The 20,515-nt window shown below is 41.3% G+C and overlaps 1 protein-coding gene across 1 annotated transcript in view; it reads left to right on the top strand.

Annotated features, from left to right (window-relative positions):
• PGBD5 (piggyBac transposable element derived 5) overlaps positions 1–8,915 on the top strand; it is a 64,746-nt gene extending 55,831 nt beyond the window's left edge. Inside the window, exons 5-7 of the mRNA XM_081906870.1 lie at positions 1,728–1,925; positions 2,179–2,284; positions 7,932–8,915. Coding sequence (XP_081762996.1) covers positions 1,728–1,925; positions 2,179–2,284; positions 7,932–8,127 — 500 coding nt within the window. The 3' untranslated portion in view covers positions 8,128–8,915. The remainder of the gene's footprint in view (positions 1–1,727; positions 1,926–2,178; positions 2,285–7,931) is intronic.
• The last annotated feature ends 11,600 nt before the right edge of the window (positions 8,916–20,515 follow it).

Below are 20,515 nucleotides of genomic sequence, written 5' to 3'. Positions count from 1 at the left end.
CCCCTGCACCAAACAAGTATATCATATATAAGAGAAAGGCACTTGCTATTTGGACGTAACAAAACAGAACAGATCCATCAACCCAGATGGATTTCATTTTTATTGCCTGCTGCCCTAGCAACTGTGAGCTTCCATCGCAGGTTTATTTTTTAGAATCTGTGTAAGTTACATGTGCCATGTGCCGGCACTAAATCTGCCGCCACTGTTAAAGCAGTCACTTGTCTTGGTCATAAATCTAGGATGCCTCATTTGTTCTGTTGCATTAGAGAGGTGGTTGACATACGGTTCTCATTACCCTTTGTAAGGTGACGCTCCATTTACAAGTTCTCTGTCTGGACTGAAAGAAAGATTGTGCTTAATTACCTCTAACCTTTTGGTGTTTGTGCTTCTGAATTAAAGGCCCCCTTAGCAAACTCGATAGCATTGACTTCACACTACTGGAGAAAATTGGATCTGCGCAGTAGGAGTGAATGGCCTATGAGTTTTACTGTGGCAGGAAAGACAAATAGAAGAGGTTTAAGAGGTGATCAGAACTGCACCTGCTGGTCCAGTGTTATGGTTGTGCCGGCCCTACTGTTCATGGAGTCTTTGTCGAGAGGAGTCATTGTGCCTTCTCTTAACCTCAAAGAGTTTGCGCTTGAACTCAGTAAGCCTATCAGTAATTATACTAATAAGCTAGTGTTCTCCAACTGGTACCAGGCTCAGTGGTTCATCCACCTGCTCCACCCTCCTTAATTCTTTCCTTCATTTAGGGACCCCAGAACTAAAATGTGAATCTTTGTGTTCAGATGTGCGTAGAACTGTGGCTGGAAATCCTTCTAATGACTTGGAATTACAAATATGAACAAATCCAATTTCCCCCACCGGCTCCTTCTCAACCAGACCATTTAAGATTCTAGTGGAGCTTAAGAAAGCTTGGATTTTTGAACTGTAATACACTAAAAGGAATAGATTTGTAGAATCTTGAATTGGCAGGGACCCCAAGGGCAATGTAGGACCAGCAATGTGATCTATAAGCCTCACTAGACATGAAATATAGCCACAAGATGCCAGTATGGAAAAAAAGACAGTTCTCTATAAGAACTCAGCTTTTAGTCCTTAAAAGCTAAGATGTTTAAGGTTTTTATTTTATGTTTTTATGTTTTAGTTTTTTTGAATAAAAATGGCAGGAAATCTTGTTGAATCACCTTACCCATCCTTGGCACTTCAGACCGTAGTCTGATAATGCCATGCTTTAAATTTGTCAAATTGCAATGTTCTAGACTAGGAGTAGTGAACCCCTGCGGTCCTCCAGATGTTGTTGGACTCCAATGCCCATCTGCCCCAGCCAGCATGGCCAATTGTGAGGGAAACTGTAGTCTAACAACATCTGGAGAACTATGGGTTCTCAGTTCCTGCTATAGACAAGGTGACCTTTACCGTCGTGACGTATGGCACAGCTAAGCAGATCCACTTCCTTTGGGGTTTCCCATTCCAGTTAGTCTTCTCCCTTGGAAATGCATTGCAATCTCATTCATACAGTAGACAACTCACCACACAATTCTCCCGGGATTTCCTTTTATATGGCATTCTTTATTGAGACAAGAAGGATTTCCTCATGGAAACTAAGTCATTGCCCCACCTTTCCCCCTCTAAGCCTGGTAGGTCAGGAGATGACCGTTCCATTCAACTCTCAAACCTCAAGGTAGTTTTGCTAATAGATATGTATTGTCATCTTCCATTTGCAGAGATTTATTGTTGTGGGTTGTTAAGTGCAAGAAAAAGTGACTGCACAGGCCTGCCGCCATCTATGCTAAATAACCCAGATGCTCCTCAGTCTCGAGGACAATATAGGATAAAGATGAAAGGAAACATGTCCTTGATCTGCTGGTACAATAAAGGCTACTTTCGGTTTTTGACCAACGCTTATTCTCCAATTCAACAAGGTAAGGGCTCAGAGATGCTACATTGCTTGGGGGTGGGACCTGGACCCCCAAAACAGGTTATGAACCCAGGGCAATTAAGGGTCAAACTAGATAGGACATTAACTGTGTCTTTGCATCCAACATGCAAATTCTGCCCCCCTCCCCCTAAAAAGGGAATAGCACCAGCTTTGGAGGGGTGATAATTATCAGGATCAGAGCATACTGCATGTTAACCACAAGTGACAACCAACATGTTTCTTTTTCATTGAAACAGGTGTCATAATTAAGAGAAAAAGTGGAGAGATCCCTTGCCCGTTGGCAGTAGAAGCCTTTGCTGCTCATCTTAGTTATATCTGCAAATATGATGACAAATACAGCAAGTAAGCAAGTCGTGGGGTGGTGGGGACTTGAGGATGAATGCCATACTGTTGGAATAAGGGTACTACTTTCAGAAGAAAGTAGATACCTGACTTTGCCTTCACTGACTCCAGCATGGACAACAAAGCCAAGCATAGAACTTCATTCCCAACTTGTCTGAATATCTTCTAAGAGAGCTGGGTCACGGCGGGGATGTTTTTCAAACAGCTTATCTAAGAACCACATATAGGCACTGTCCCTCAATAATTACACCCTGATCTTCAGTGTGGATTTGTGGCTAAGAATAAAAATTGGTTTCTACCACATAGAAACAGCATATTTCCAATGTGCAGAAATGGCACGTAGCACACCCCTCCCTGGGTTGTAGTACTTCACACTGCAGCTGAGGGACCACATTTTTACATGTCCCCCCATGTGAAAAGCTTATTGTAGTTGGAAAACTATTGGGTCAGGAAATTTTACCCTTTTCAACTGCTTTTCAGTTCTGAGATACATTTGCACAGGGATAAAAATACTCAGAAGTGACTCAAGACATGCTGTGGAAGACCCATGACTGGTTTTCCTAACATTTTCCCCACTTTGGAGAAGCTATGGGGAATTTGAATTTTGTTTAGAGTAGAGGAAGAGGGAAACAGTGCATTTAAAGCTTTCACCAGCACTACAGTTCTGCCAAAAAATCCCCCCCCCCCGTGCCTGTTCCTTTTTGTTCTGAGATGGAAACTTCCATTGGTGTTGTAAGTGGTTTTCCTCCACAGCCCTACAGCAATTTGTGAGGTGGAGTTGTCAAAGGGGTTTAAAAAAGCCTTTCCCCCCCCTTCCTACTCCATGGTTCTAATACTGCTTCACAACCCAGCTGCTGCTGTTAAAGGGAGGAAACTGACAGCTTCTTATTTATTTATTTTGACGATGTAATAATCATAAATAAATAATAATAAAAATGTGCACCCCACCACTGAGAACATTCTATTGTAACTATCCAACATCCCAAAATTTCAACAACTCTTGCAATGGTTTGACCCCCTTCCGTTTGAACAGTACAAATTCTACAATATCTCCTCAAAATCATTTTTCCAGCATATTCCCTGTCTTCCCTTAATGGCACATGTTAATTTATCATTAATAGCCATATCCTACACCTCTTTATACCACTCTCCCATTTTATATTCTGCTTGCCCTTTCCACTTCCTAGCTATAATAATTTGTGTAGCTGTCAATAAATTTGTGAGCAAGTCATTCATAGCCTGAGAACCTTCCACCAAACAGACTTCTTAAACACATTGAATCTTTGACTGTCTTAGTCATACAATCTAGGAACCAAGCTGGGCAATTCTTTCAGATTGTTACAAGATGGTTTCCGCCACATGGTGTCTAGGTTCCAGAGCAGCTTCAGCTCAACCTTTGTCACCACAAGAAGGTATCAGGTAGAATGCATATCTCTTCAAAACCAAAGTAAACCTTTTGCAACTCAGCAAAGCGCGCTTACGGCCATTTATATGACAAGTCAGAACCGGAGCTTGCGATAGGCCAAATGGAACTGGCCACGGTGTTAATCACTCAGTACCCAAAGTTTGGCAAACACCCCCCTGCCTGGCAACAAGCTGATTAGCATTTCAATTGGGAATTCCAGGAAGGGAAAGGCAACCTGGCCAGAATTCAGTTTTGCTTCCTGGCTGTGACAGAAAGAATTAAATCAAATAAATGCTACATATAGATACACTATTAGTAGAATTGGCTGCTTTGCAAGGTTTGCTGGCTCCCAAAATGGAGCTTAGGCACTGTAAAATGGCAGCAACCATGACATGCAAACTCAAGATAATCGCCATTAGAGAGTGTAGTTTTATTTATTACCATGGTTGATTTCTGTTCCATGCTTTAACTTGTTTCCACACAGAATTAGCCTATCCTTTTCTCCCATCTAAAGGGATCACTGTTTTATCCTGAACAGGATTGTGGCACCCTAAAGGAGCTACCAGCATGGTCCTGTCTTGTTATTCGTTTAAATAATCTGTGATTATATATTTAAACTTATTTCCAACCCACCTGTCATCACATACCGGTACCAGGGTGAGATAAGATTTTTTATTTTAAAAAATCAATTACAAACAATGAACAAGCAATAAGTACAGGAGCAGATGAGAACACAAGAGTCAGTAACAACAGTATTGAAATCTAGCCAGTTTTCCACACAAGCCTGGAGGAAATCTTTCAGCAAATCTTTTGAACATGTGACACAATTCTTCTACATTGTTTACAGTTTTGTATAGATGACACAGATTTAGAAATGGCCATTAACTTAGACAGCAACCAGTGATGTCAGTGGTACCGCCAAGGCCATCACCAAGTGTCCACAAGGCATCAGAGCCTCTACTTCTCTTACTGCCCCACTGGTCATGAGGTGGAGAGGAGGATTACTTTTCTCTCTCTCCTGAAAAGTAAATAGAGCTGAAGGAGGAAGTTGGAAGTGTGGCACTCTTTCCCACTTCCTCTTTCAGCTCTATGTGTCGTTCAAGACTCAGCTTAATCCTATGGGATCTGACTTTCACCCGTTTCTTTTGGAAGAGCAAAGTGTGTGCACATGCACTTCCCTGTTTCCATGGGGAATGTGGAGAGAAGTGACCAGAGTGGTGACCATCGTATTCATTCAAAAATCCAAATTATGTTCACATAACTCAACTGTTCCCTAATCATTCTCTGGGTGATTTAATAAAATGTGGATGTGGGCAATTATGACTAAAGCTTACATGTTACATGCAGGTCAGAGAGGCTCATCTGTTTAATAGATGTTGTATGCAGAGATGGTAAACCTTGAGTCTCTTCCAGAATTACGGTTCCAAGTTGACACTTGCCACTCTTCTCTCTTCACAAGGTTTCTAACCTACTTGAGTAACAAAGCAATAGTTTGTTAAGAGGGCTACTTTGGTTAACTTTTTCTACAAAGGATATATTTGTGGTTTAGTGTTTAAGGAAGTGCATAGTGCTTGTATTTTCTTTCTGTCTAGTTTTGCATGTTATGTTTTCAAATTTGAAAATAGGGTTTCTTTGCCTGCACACTAAAGTGATAAAGTCCTCAAAGAACTACCCAGTATCCATTTTTCATAGAGAAGAACTAGCTATTTGGTGTATCTGGGACAGTTAAGCCCAGCCTTTGTGCTCAGAGGCTGTTCCCTATCCTGATTCAAATAAAATGCCATGGCAAGCAGTTTCCAAGTACAGGAGCCTCCCTGCTCCATGGAGTAAAAAAAGGCAGGAAAGCTCTCACTCAGGTCTTCTTTGGCATAACTTCAGTGTTGTTTTGTTTGTTTTTCTTGGGGACTTAGCTGAAAAAGAAAGGACACAAATAGTGACAGCACAGCTGTGAAAGACAGCCAGTGGAACCGGAAACTCTGTGAAGAAAATAGGATTGCAGGCTGGGAAATGGGGCAGACCATGGGGGTGGAGAGGCATCCATTTGGCCGAGGTTCTACAGGAAAGGGAAAGGACTTGGCAAAAACAAATTTGGGCAGCCTTTCTATAGGCTGCTTCTTCAAGGGCCATTATGCCAATCTCTTAGAAACTGAATCCCACCCCCCAACAACAACAAAAAATGGTTCCCTGTGGTCACTTTAGTAGGTGTGTCCCAACCAAAATACTGGTCTGGAATACACAAGTGGTAGAAAAGTGAAAAAGTGTTCTTGTTTTATGGCATTGCCATTTTATTTTCACCAGTCCATCACCATGCCCTAAAAAGAAAAAAGAGAGAAAGATGCTATCTTCATCTAAAGAGAGACGAGACCTTCTTATAAATGGGCTACTTCAGTTGAAGTATATCCAAACATAGGTTGCATATACATCAGGCACATTACTTTCCCCAAAGAATTCTGGGAGCTGTAGTTTGACAACAGTGTTGAGAATTGTGCCTCTAAGAACTACAGTTCCCAAGATTCTTTGGGAGAGGAATGGTGTGTAGGCAACTATAAAGTCATTTTATAAGAATCCTTATGGATTTCTGTTTTGGCCCCATTATAGGCACATGGCAGGAGTTTGGATGAAGATTTTTTCAAAACAGCCAAAGAAAGAACCCATTTTGTGCAATTTAAATGAAATTTGTAGGCTTGAATGTGTGTTTCTAAAGTATTTCCCTGAAGCAATTTTTTTTTGTAATCAAAATACCCTCAGCCTCTTAGTGAAAGAGCAAGAATATAAGCAATCGAAAGCAGCCCTTCGAAATAGTTAACAGCGTGCCCAGTACACTCACGCTTGAAAGCAAATGCTAAGTCTGCACAAATTAGGGAGCAAATAGAAGAAAGGTGTTTGAGTCATCCTTTATATTGAGCGAAAAGCAAGTGTAGTTCAACCCTTTGGATGAATTTGTTATTTAATAGCAGCTCTATCTCATCTCCCCAGAAGATCTTGCTGCTCACAACACCAACCAGTATACAACATTCCTGTTTATTTCACACATGATTTTTTCAGTTGACCATGAAAGCATCCCTAGTCAGACACCGCATAGGAAGATCCTGGTTTTAGACAAACTTTTGGGGCATGGCTGACTTCACTGGGCTGCAATTCTAGAGCTCTTCCATGACCTATTTACACATGGAGCTTGTTGAAAGGTGACTGAAGAACATTTTGTACTGAGAGAGGAAAACTGTCATGAGAGGACGTGTCATGTCAGGATACTGCAGTTTAAAAGAAAAGCTCATAAATTATGTTTGACGGGGGAATTGATTCCTTTTACTTCTCCAAGTCACAGCACAAAGTTAAGGTACTGTGCTGGGCACTGAAATCAGGAACCGTTTAGTCTTAATCTTCTCCCATATTTATAAAAAAAATCCATTTTAAAAAAATCAAAGCAGTTTACCAGTTAAAATGAATACAAAAATGTAAACCTTATCACCAGCCAACTGTTTTGGAAAATACTTTTCTCAGTTGTCAGCATAAGCCTGGCTGCCAAGAAAAGTCTTTGGCAAACATTTAGAAGTTAAAACAAAAGATGCTTGTGGAATCCCTGTTGGAGAAGCATTCCACAGGAGAGGGTCAATAACACGGAAGGCTTGGTTTTGTGTTGATGTCAAATGAGCGTCACCAACAATCCCTAAATCCTGTACGAAATGTCCAAGGCCAATCACATGAAAACAGTTGGCACTGAACAGTGTTTTTGCATTGACGCTTTTCAGGCAACACAAAATGTGCTTTCTCAGGTGCAGAATTCAATGGGCTGCTCTTCAGCAGCAGTGTCCATGCACCAGTGTGCGCTATGAGAAAATCTAGCAATATCAAACATCATTTTTGTCAGTCTCTGCCATTCTAGTTTAAGCTGCCTGTTGGTCCAAAAAGCATTAGGAACCTGGGATTGCCAAACAAATACCGTCCTTTCTGGTGGCTATGTTGCTGTGGCAGAATAAAGTCCTCTCTCCCAGTTCACCAGCCTATGGAGAAATTGGCAAGAGTCATTTCTTTATATATTTTTTTACCATCCAACCAACAAACCCCCTATTCCCACTGCCATTCATTGCCAGATTTCTTAAGTGTAAGACATAGACAGACAGAACGTTCTTCTGTCTTGTGTATAGATTCTGTCGTTTTTAGGGCACAGACCCTTTGCCTTATCTCAGAAACGTTTTCATGACTGTTGGATTCCCTCCCCTCCCCTTTTTGTGTGCTTTCCAGGTATTTCATCTCTCATAAACCAAACAAGACCTGGCAGCAAGTGTTCTGGTTTGCCATCAGCATTGCCATAAACAACGCCTACATCCTATACAAAATGTCCGACGCCTATCACGTGAAAAAGTACAGCCGGGTGCAGTTCGGCGAGAGACTTGTCAAAGAGCTACTGGGATTGGAGGATATTTCACCTTGCCATTGATGCACCATTCCCCGTGGCTTAGGTCAGGAGCGGGGAAGAGGAGGAAGACGACGACAACTCTGGAACGCCAAAGTGAGGACCTTGCAATCACAGCAGCCATGCTGCTACCCCATGTGACATAGTGACCAGGGAAGCCATGAATGTGGTGGTGGTGGGCTTTGATGAAGGCCCTACCAGTATCCCTAAGGCCCTAAAGAGTGTCATGGGCACTTAAGCATCAGAAGCAAATTTAAGTTAGCAGCTGTTTCTTAATACTATTTGTTAAACAGGGTGTTAATTGTCACATGAGGCCCCTTTCCCTGTCCTCTCCCAAACTGAAGTGGCTCAATTGTTCAGACGGGGCATTACTGTAAAGCATATTCAGTTTTTTAAAAATGTGTGATCCGCGGTGTCCTGTGTTTGCAGATGCTCAGCGCCTGGCGAGAGGTCACGGAGAGGTCGCTAAACAGAGATACTGAAAAATGTATAAATCTATTTTGCAAGCCTATGGTTAGGCAACGGCAGCGGGGACTTAGATGACTGACGAAGATTTTATTTTCTTGCAATGCTTTTGGATTGTAGGAGGGAATATAATTTAGGAGGGGGAAGAAAAAAAACCATTTTTTTTAAATATAAAGGAATAGCCAGAAATTGGTGGCTTTGCCTATCAAAGCTAATGTCATTTCGCCTTAAAGTCAGTGTGAGCTTTGAGGCTAACTTCAGTGATGCCATAATGCGAGAGATTTAATTTAATTTTAAACACAGTCTATTCTTTTCCAGCATCAAAGCACACTAATACAAAAGATAATTAACTTTTCGTTAACTTTTAGTATCTGCAAACATACACAGGATCCCACAGCACAAGCAACAATGAAAGAAGCAGAACCAGAGGCTTCCCACTGCTCTCTCTTTGCAGATGCATATCCCATATCTGAATTTTTCATGAAAATACTGCTGACAGCACATAATGCACTATTGCGCAAGAGCATCTTTGGATTTGGACCATAATGTAATGCACTACCCCTCCACCCCACCCTCCTGGTCAAGACTGTTTTAGCATACCTTTTAGTTAATATTTGCACAATCCTGGCAGGAAATAATAGTTCAACATGTTTTGTTGTGTGCTCAGGGTGTTGTTCTGTAAGACTTCTTTGAAGTGGAGACTTCCCATAATAGTTACACATTTGCAGAAATTACATATCTGGAAAAACCATGTACTGAGGTTTTGAATTACAGATAGGTAGCCGTGTTGGTCTGCCATAGTCAAAACAAAAAAAATTCCTTCCAGTAGCACCTTAAAGACCAACTAAGTTAGTTCTTGGTATGAGCTTTCGTGTGCATGCACACTTCTTCATATAACAAGTATCTGAAGATAACAAGTATTCTTCAGATAACAAGTATCTGATAATTGGTATCTGAAGAAGTGTGCATGCACACGAAAGCTCATACCAAGAACTAACTTAGTTTTTTTTGTTTTGACTGAGGTTTTGAAATCAACCACGATCCAAGCACCTATAGCTCTCACAAGGGCAACGTGACAAATAGGTGGATTGTGAGTAGGGAGGCTACTTGGAAGTTTATGGTACTAGTGGCCAAGAGTTGCAAGAGGACACAATAAAAGGCTTTCATTAAGGTAGGGATGGCCAACCTATTGGTCTCTGCTCCCATCAACCCCAGTGTTGATGGGAGCTGTAGTACCACAAATATCTGGAAGGCCATAGGTTCCCCATCGCTTGCATAGAGCATGAGCTCAGTATAAACACCTTCCATCAGCAGAGCGGCAGGATCTCCTCTGGGAAAGTGTATTCATGGGCTTTCCAAGGAGGGCCTGAATTCTTCTACACTCACTGGCACTAGTGGTTTTTAAGGGCTAACATTCCTGAGAGATGGGGAGGGGTAGCTTGTTTTACCCAGAACTCATCCTCTCCTAAAGGCCATACCATAGAGCAAGGAAATCTGGCTGCATTATAACTCCTTAAGGAAAACCGTGGTACTATTATATGGAGAACGTTCCACCCACCCATTTTTTACACAGTCAGGGATGTAGCCTGACAGGATCCTGTTTTTGCAGCCTCTCAGCCCAGTAAGATTACTAGAGAGTATACACACACATATGAATTTCCCTGTAGAAAATAGTAATGCAGAAAGGCTCTCCTTGCTGTTTTTCTCAATTCAGTAAATGAGGCTCAACTCAGCGGTGTCTGATTCCAGGGTCAATGCCTGCCTCTGCCCTCTTTTTCCTCCCCCTGGAGTCCTACAGTGCACCAATTTGAAAGGTGAGTGAAGCGAATAAGGCTTCATGGCAGACTCCCTACTTATTCTGAAGGTTTCTGTATTAAATAATCTTCCAAATATGTTGCACCCAACCAGTAATGCTTCTTCTCTTACATAGACACAAGTTAAATTCCCACTGGAATTAAGGACTCCACAGAGTTCAGTGTGGGTCATAGGATCAAGATATACTTACTAGAAATCTATAGCAACAGCCAGTCAGATGTTTTAACAAAATTCTTTTCTTGTATAAAAATTTCCACCAGGTCTTAGTTTGGCCTCAGGGATTGGCTCCTGATAATTTTTTTTCCCTTGTAGTTAACACTGGTTATTAGATTTTACAGCTTTGGAGTGAGAAAAAACAAAATGGCAGCCAGATATTGTTCAGTTCCCACCTAGACACTCTACTCATTGGCGTGTGATGGTTTCCTAAATGCGTTTCAAAAATATATTATTACACTCACCCAACTATTCTAAGTTGTGAAAAGGTCCAGCAGTATAGCACTTGGATTCCTTTAGGAGGAGGTCAGCCACTGGAGGTTTACTGCTGTTTTCTAATGTTTACATTCATTTACAAATATACAACTTGAGCTTAAACACTCCAAGAGCGTGCAAAAGCCCACTGCTCTGCTGTCAGGTCTTGGGAGATAAACAACACCCTGGGAAGCTTGCGGAGCCCTAACTCAGCTCTTTGCATCTGGGTGTCCTCAGCCTCAGTTCTATGCATGCTTACCTGAGAGTAAGCCCCAACAAGAGGAATTCAATTCATTTTGCATTCACCTTTAAACTACCTAATTTGCACTTTTTTTGAACGATATGTGAACTGAAAAACAGTAATCCTCCAAGATTCACACTTTGAATTTTGCAGGGCAGTTGTGTCAAGTGATGTGTACAGAAAAGCATATTCTAGGGTAAAATGGGCATAAAAATGCATATATTCATGAAAATAGCATACGCAAATGCTTTTTATCAGGGGAAACTGCTTTGCCAAAAAATGTGTATATTAGTTAAAACTGCATACAAAAATGTGTTCATTTGGAGAAATGCATACTAAAATGCTGACAAATTTTTATTAGGTTTTTATTTTAAAAAATCACAGGTTGCAGGAATATGTAGAACTGAATTTAAGATTTAAATTTAAGAGGAACTTTGAGAACTGGAACTGATTTGTCTATTCCTAGTCCCCGGGAACCCAATGAGACTTATTTCTGAGTGATATATATAGGATTGCACTGTAAGGTATTAATAATCTAACTGCACAAAAATGTTGTGGCCAACTCAGACTTCAGTCAGCCTTTGGGATGAAGCCAGAATTTTATTCCTCCTCTCCCTCTTTCCCCAATTAATCAGACAAAAGTGCTAGGAAGTTATCTGAAAAGGGCTGTGTCTATCCATCTTCGCTAGACTACTCGCAAACAATTTGACCAGGACATAGATTTAAATTCCTCCCACTGAGATCAACAGAATTTGAAAGTGTTCCATTTCTGACTAGATCATGAGGGCATCACTATTGTGTGCTTGAGTTTCTGCAAGATACTGCATAAAGGATGGAAGTCTTGCAAGCCAACATCTGTAATGCTGGTGAGTTGGGGAAAGCAAGTTGATTCCTATACAGTTTCAGCTCATTCTTTGCCAGCATGACAAATATGAACCTGTCCTTCCCAGCTGACCAGCATTTTATATGTTGGACTGTAAAACCTCCTTCTTGTTTAGGATTTCAACCTATGCATAGGTCCCACTGAACGCACTGGGATTTACTTCTGGGAAAGCACACACAGGCATTTGGCTATTATTTCCTCTGGATAAAATAGTAACTATGTTGATCTGCTATATTAGTAACCACATAAGCAGTCAGCAGGGATCTTTGCCAGTCTCGTGTCTGGGAGCTGTTCAACAAAGGGGGGCAGAAGCGAATGAAACATTCTTATCACATGCTGAATGCCACAAAAGTCAAGTTGACCAAAGAGATGGAAGAGTGAAAAGGCCTGTTTGAGGTAACTGGTTTTCCCTCTGCTAATGTCTGTCGCTCAGCACTAGAAGGAGACATGGAAGCAACCGTCTGCATGTGTAACTGATACAGGGACACATCTGGACGTAGCTTTCCATACATTTTGATGCTCATTCGGAACCCATTCATAGGTGCAACCCCTCCCCACCAATTGCTGCTTGTACACAACATCCTACTCAGGCCTAGAGTTGGATCGGGGCCTTTGGGCATTGTTGCAGCTCAGCCATTCAACATGGAAAAAAAGTTGTCATGGCACACACCATGCACAATAAATTATCCTCCGAGTATCGTGTCGCCATGCTCTGTTAAGATGTTCCTTTGACTATTGTTTATTATTATGGAATGGAACATCTTCCTGCTCACTAAAGCAAGGGCAAAATGAGTGTTGTTCGGGCACTTTTTTGAAAACTCTGAATGCTTAGTAGGACACTGACTCCTGACTGCCCCCCTTTCCCATTTATATGTTTGACAGTTAAATGGTGGGGGGTTAAAACATAAACCTGATGGGCTCCACTTTTTGCTCTTCCTAGCCATCCCTTCCAGGCACTACTTTTGTTCGGTTTAAAAAACCCCACAGAAATCCTTGTTCCTACATGCAGTTCTCTTGTGCCATTTAATAATTGATTTGGGGATCTCATGATTTTTTCGTTCTTGTACATTTATGAGGATATAGCTCCCTAAAGTTTAGCAAGAGGGCAGCAACTCAAAAAGAAGCCACTTTAGAACTTTTAATTGATGCTTCCCTACAGAAGGCTTTGTTCTGCTAACAGGTGCTTAGCAGAATCTCATCTGACCTGGCAGTTAATGAGACCTCTCCTAGCTTCTTCCTGTGCTTCCTCCAGGTATGGACTGCCAGTTCTGGTGCTCATTTCAGCAGTGATTCAGGATGAGGCCGCATCGTTTCAGCATTTTGTACTTTGATGACGCCTCCCAGTCACAGAGTTCAAGAAAGTGCTTTTTAAAAATAAATAAATAAATAAATAAATGCACTAATGAACTATTCACTGGAACACATGGAAACGCAAGAGCCTTTTTTTGCCCTATAAAATGTGGAATAGAGAAAAGAAGTTAAGATTAAGAACTGCATTTTTAAAAAAATTACATTTCCTGGGTTGGCCACTCACAAATCCACCCTTGAATATTGGAGTGGCTCTATCTAGTGTATATGACGGCCAAGTGCCCACAATTGAGCTTACAGCTTGTTAGTAGTAGTTTCCATCAATTTTCTTATGAGATCTGGCGGCATTTCTGATGTTTACGACCACTCCTTTTTGCATTAGAAGTTATATTCCATGTCCAAGATCCTAGTGAATCTTAGAACACCATTTTTGACATTCTAGCAGTACTTCTTTACTGCCTTCTGCTACCAATATATGAGCTGGAGGTGTCTCTGAGCATTGCATATCTAACATGAAAGCCTAATAAGATGAAAGGGTTGAACCTGTTGAGCAGCTGGCTGCCTATTCTCTGCAGTAATTCATATTTACTTCTCATGAGCTTCCAAAGCTGTGTGAGATCTCCATGCACTAGAAAATTATGGTTCTGAATACTATGTTCAGAATAGACAAAATGCTTTGTGTTCTTTTGGCTGGTAGTGTTTTGGCTGGTAGTCTTTTCAGTGTTGCCCACTGCAATGGGACAAAATGTAGGCTTTCCAAATAGAAAACTAGCAGAAAGGAAAATGGAACGTGGCCAGGCTAAGCAATCGTTGCCTGCAGGAGCTACCAAGGGCCACAGCCTATTGAAGTGATTGGAAATGAGGCCATTAATAAAACTCTGCAGAAATGTTCTTATAGGTGAGGTTCCAATAGGGATGGGGTAAAAGTCAGTTCAGTTTGCAATTTAATGCATGCCTACCATAATCCACACTCATTGAAATAATACATGACTAAAATGAAGCTATCCTTTAAAATTCACACTTCTCCAAATTTTGTGATGTTGTGGTCCAACCAGGAAACAAACAAAAAATCCAAAATACACACATTAGAGGAAATAGTGTATAAAAATGCACATTAGTGAAAACAGCATTAAAAATGCCTTACGGATGGGGAAATCATGTTGCAAAAATGTGTGTCTTGGGCAAGATTGCATATAAATATACATTAGGAGATGTGCACACTGCGGGCTCATCTCATTTTTGTGGCATTATATATATATATATATATATATATAATTTCATTATATATATATATAATGAAACTGATGCAGACATGCGCTGAACTTAATTCAAGACTAGAAATACAAGAAAAAGAGATAAAAGCAAAACCGACCGACTTGCCCCTTCCTAGATTCCAACCTCCAGAGGAAGATCTGTAGCAACAGCTCTGTGGCTAAACCTGCTCAATAAATAGATACCTTTCAAAGTTAAACAGTGAGCTCTAATATTGATGCTCAGCAGTGCTTTTCTTCTAGAAAAAAAAGGTGTCGGTATTCACCATGAAGTTGTTACAGTGTTTTTCTTTTAGAAAAAAGAGGTGCAGGTATCGCATACCGTTGAGTACCCCTGGGGAAAAAAGCACTGCTGCTCAGTGAGGTTCATAACAGATATATTAGAAGTAACACCTTATCATTGCATTGTAACAAACTATTAGTATGTATAGATTTGAAAGAGCTCCTTAGTCTTCCTTCCATTGTGTCTTCTCATACTCTCTGTGAAAGAGCCTTCTCAGATATAAAGCAAAATAACACCCTGTATTAATTACAGGTAGGTAGCCGTGTTGGTCTGCCATAGTCGAAACAAAATAAAAAATTTCCTTCGAGTAGCACCTTAGAGACCAACTAAGTTTGTTATTGGTATGAGCTTCTGTGTGCACACACACTTCTTCAGATACACTAAGTGTTCATGCACACGAAAGCTCATACCAATAACAAACTTAGTTGGTCTCTAAGGTGCTACATGAATGAATTTTTTAATTTTGTTTCAACCCTGTAATAAGTTTAAGAGACAAGAGCAGAGGGGAAAAGGGGAGTTGTGATCCACTGTTCGAAGAGAGTAGCAAAGCGAGCAATATCCCAGATATTAATGTAGGCTTTACTGTGGATTTTGAAAGATGTGGCAGACTTTCCTAAGGCTTACAGCGCAATCCTATGACACATTGACTCAGAAGAAAACTTCACTGATCACAGCCTCACACAGTGTCTTCCCCAACTTTCCCAGATTTGGATCTTGGGATGAACCTCAAAAGTGTTGATGAGCTGGTACCATATGATGTTGCAACAAACCTTTTTCTTTTGGCCACAAGGCTAATAATCCATAGCCACACTGCAGTTCACTGCCTTTAGAAAACAAATTCAACCTGACTAGGATACATGAGCTTACCAGAGAATTTGCAATGGGTCTTGAGCATTAAAATCCACCACCATGGCCCATGTACAAATACCCTGAGGCAATGGCAGATTTCTCCAAGCAAGAAAGCAACACTCGTCCTCTGCAAAAACACTTATTATATGCACAAGTCTGCCTTTGAAGTTAAGTTTACTTAGATTTTTAAACTAAACAGTCAATTCCTATGCACCCAAACCCGCTGATCTCAAGCAGTTCAATTTTCTGTTATTAAATGCTATTTCTTTTTAAAACAATATCTGTACCAAGATTCCTTGTTAACATGTGTGTCGCAAGCCTTGATTTTTTAAAGCATCATTGGTCCTTAAAAGCCATTTTCGACTTACACTCCCCTAAGTGCTTAGACCAGGAGGTACCAGCTCAACCCCTCATGTTACACTAGTGCAAGTATGAAAATACAAATCATTTTCAAGCATTGAACTTTGGCCATTTAGGTATGTAGGCATGTGTGTAAATTTCATCCAAATCAAGACAGGGTATATTGATGGCAATCACTGTGATAGGGCAACCTATTGTGGCAAAGATATCAGAGGTATCCCATCAGCCACCATGCTTTTTACTGTATGCTGCATTTTTCTTTTCAGTAAATTCTATTGGGACGCGGGTGGCGCTGTGGTCTAAACCACTGAGCCTGGGGCTTGCCTATCAGAAGGTCAGCGGTTCGAATCCCCACGACGGGGTGAGTTCCCGTTGCTCGGTCCCTGCTCCTGCCAACCTAGCAGTTCGAAAGCACGCCAAAGTGCAAGTAGATAAATAGGTACCACTCCGGCGGGAAGGTAAACAGCATTTCCATGCGCTGCTCTGGTTCACCAGAAGCAGCTTATTCATGCTGGCCACATGACCCGGAATCTGTATGCCAGCTCCCATGGCCAGTAAAGCAAGATGAGTGCCACAACCCCAGAGTCATCCACAACTGGACCTAATGGTCAGGGGTCCCTTTACCTTTTTATTGTGCTTAATGGGATCTTGGTAGGCTTTTTAAACTGCACATGGCATCAACAGCTCTCTGGAGCCCTGTTCAAGTATAGCTACATATCACTATGAAGTAGAACTGTATTAGATGTGGTGTGTATAAAATGTCACTTCCTTCAACTATTCATCTGTTTCCGGAAATAGATATTTGCCATCATGTGTGTTATGATTTAAACAGAACAGCCCTGTTTCTTGATAACCTGTTACTGTTGTACTGGGGCAGGAGGTTTACTAGATGAAGACAAGAGCTATCTAGGCGCAGATGATGGGAGATGGCAAAATCCTTCTGAGCAGAAGACAAGACGGGAACAGCACAAATTGGGTAGCAGCACGGGATGCTTTTATCCCAAGCAAGGAAGGGACAATGCTGCAGCTAAGTTTGAGGCAGCACTCAGAGGGGTCTCCAGAGGGCAGAAATGCTAGTGAGCCTGCCTCCCCCACCTCTGATCAGAACTTTTGGTGCCATGTATGGAGAACCCTAAAGGACAGAGTGTTGGGAAGTGTGGCTGGAGCATCTATTTGGCATGTGGGAGATTCTAAATTCAGTAGCTGGCAGCTCCAGTAAGGGCTGGGCTGGGAGTGACTCCTGCCTGAAACCCTGGAAAGACAGTGTAGACCATACTGAGCAAAATGGACCAAATGAACAGTCTGACTTAGTATAAGGCAGCTTCCCATGTTCCCAGTTTTGTAGCAATGCTTTACAAATTAATCTGTATCAAGGTGTAAAATTAGCAGAGACTCCACACTTCGCCGCAAGCATGGAAAGCTGCTGCTCATAAAATTGGTACAGGGAAGATGTTGGACATTCAATTCAGATTGTTCCCACTATACACTTTATGGCTTGTTTTGTTTCCTGGGCTCTGATTCTGTAGCCACTTTGAAATCTGACCTGGAGAGAGGTTTATTTACAAAATCTGGAGAGCAAAAGTGAAACTGACCAAAAAAATATTAATATTTTTCTGGCCAAACTAAACCAACTTAGCAGTTATGATATGATGGCTGATATAAGTGGCTTGGCCTGTGGGAGGAGGTAGTCTAAGAGGAACCAGAAGTGCTGAGAAATCTGAAAGGAAGAGTTGGGTTTTTAGTAGCTTCCTTCACCAATTTCAATTGTTCTGGTTTAGGAATGTCTCAGTTTCTGGTTATTCAGTCCTCTTTTCCCCATAAAAAACACAAACAAACCCTACAAGCGGTTTTTGATACAGCCAGCCTTTGCAATTTCCCCTTTGGTGCACTAGAAAGTTATGGCTGAGATAGCACCAGTCAAGGCACTAAAAAAAGATATTGGGATTTGTTGTCACTTAAACAGGCAAAGGCAAGACAGAGGAGATTGTGTTCTGGAAGGAAGCCCTATGAGCTACAATTTTTTTTTAAAAAAAAATCTTTTAGTTCTTTCCACCTTTGCAACTTACATTCCATCAAATGAAATGACTGTACAGAACACTATTGTAGTGCTGTTGTTGTGAAAAGTGCATTCAGCTACCCTTGTATTATCAGGCTATGTTCACAACACGACAATGATAGCAGTTCAGTTGCAAGCTTCCATTTTCTTCCCAAAAAATGTTCTGTTAAACAATGTCAATTATAGATTTAAATGTGCGGTGCTGTTTTGTTTACCATTTGGTTTGAAACTTTTAAGATCAATTTTATACATATATCTATCTATCTGTATTTGTTCAGGAAATGCATGTGTGGGGATCCTAACAGAATGTTCCCATCAGTATTCCTGGCTCCTTGGTTCACGTGAGGACCTAAATTTTGTGACTATGGTTTTTGTTCTACACAAAGGCACGCTTGCAATAAAATTTTTACAAGTTTTCTACACCATAAGCTAAATTCTGAGTTCCAAAATGTTAAGTGTGGTAACAAAACAACTGAATGGATTTATAGTATCACTCTGATATCTTGTCATGTGATTTTCCCCTTCCCAATGCAAAGTTTGTTTACAATCAACAACTTTGAAATACAGTCAAATATAGATTATATCTTCTCCTGTCTCATTTTTGCTGGAGGGAAGGGTGGAGGACATGATTAAACATCTGAAGCAGGGATGGGAAACTTCTGGTCCTCCAGATGTTATGGGACTCCAATTCCCAGCATCCCTGACCATTGGCTATGGTGAATGGGGCTGATAGGAGTTGTAGTCTATAAACATCTGGAAAGCCACAGGTTCCCCACCCCCAATCTAAAGAATCCCCTCAGCCACGAAGAACCAACCTGTTCAAAGCTCAAATTTGATACCTGACAGTTTGGATAAACAACTGGTATGTTTCTTGTTACTTGGCCGTATTTGTTTTAGCTGATGTGGTTCAGTATTTTGACAGTATGTGATAATTGCCAGGCAATGGTATTTGATCTTTGAGAACTTTTATTGGAAAAACTGGTAGGATCTGAAAATTGTCAGCTTATGGCATTTGATCAACAATTTCCAAGCAGTCAGAAGCACTCAAATTTATAACTCAAATTTTGAAGTCAAACATTTTGAAATTATATTAATTTCATTATCTTAATTTTAAATGCCCAGAATTTGGCTTAAGCAGATGCACTGCTTTTTCATAAATTCCATTCTCTCCCGTAGCATGCTGGATTTTTATAGTTACAGTTGTACCTCGGAAGTTGAACACCTTGCAACGTTTTGGCTCCCAAATGCCACAAACCCGGAAGTGAGTGTTCTGGTTTGCAAATGTTTTTTGGAACCCGAACGTCCGACGTGGCTTCCAATTGGCTGCAGGACCGTCCTGCAGCCAATCGGAAGCCACACCTTCATTTCCGAATGTTTTGGAAGTTGAACGGACTTCCAGAATGGATTCCATTTGACTTCTGAGGTACCACTGTATTTCTCTTTTTTAAAAACATACCAAGTGGGGTATGTAGACATGATTTGCAAGCCACAAGATGCAGCAGGCTCAAGTGGAGCCAGAACTAGGAACCAGTTGCTTGCGATGCTGTGCTGGGAAGGCAAATTACAATTCCTGATTCATGCTATCCAGCTAAAAATATCTGAACACATGGCTGAAGATATTGTGTGTCCCTGTCATTGGCAAAGGCACCAGCAGTAACACATTAGATCTGAGAGTTCAGCACAGGAGATTTCACTGGAAAAATGGCCTAGGACACACACAACCAATTAGGCAAGCATTATGTGCAATGATTGCAGACACACTGGAATGCATCCAACTGTGGCTTTACATTAGTGCCAGGCACTTCAATTTGCACAATGCGGTGGTAATTGGCAAAAACTGTTTATCTCATCTTACGCACAGAAGCCACTATTGGGCGCAATCCAGCCTCTTCTGTAACTCAATGAATTCCATCTCATACACGATGGCTTTCATTATTAGAGCTCACATCTGTTAAGTCACACGTTGTGACATTTGGAATGTAACGGTTTCAGCAATATAATAATAGTTTTTGCATTGATACACCACCTTTCCACCAAGGCCCCCAAGGAACATGGTTGCTTTCCTTCTTAAGAAAGGACAGGGAGCGTGTGGACCTTCTGATATTGTTGGGACTCCCAATTTCTATCACCCGCAGTCAGCTACAGGATGACGAAGGATGTACATCTAGGGTCACAGGTTACCCACCCCTGCTCTGACAGTAGTGCTGCATGGTCCTATTTCTAAAAAGGTTGGTGTTTTTCTGCCTCGTTTGGAAATCTTTAGAACTGGGGTGGGTGCAGAATTTTGATTTTACCTTATCACAGCAAGGTGACCGTGGACAGGGTGTGTTTTTCTTTCTGGTAAACATTTCACCGGCCCTCTGCAGCCTCCCTGGCTGTCCACGCCATCTGAGGGAAGGGTGGCTTCGTGGTT

The sequence above is a fragment of the Podarcis melisellensis genome, assembly GCF_964234715.1.
Source record: "Podarcis melisellensis genome assembly, chromosome: 3".
Classification (NCBI taxonomy): domain Eukaryota; kingdom Metazoa; phylum Chordata; class Lepidosauria; order Squamata; family Lacertidae; genus Podarcis; species Podarcis melisellensis.
Note: the sequence above shows the minus strand (reverse complement) of the source record. Positions and strands in the feature narration are given on the sequence as shown.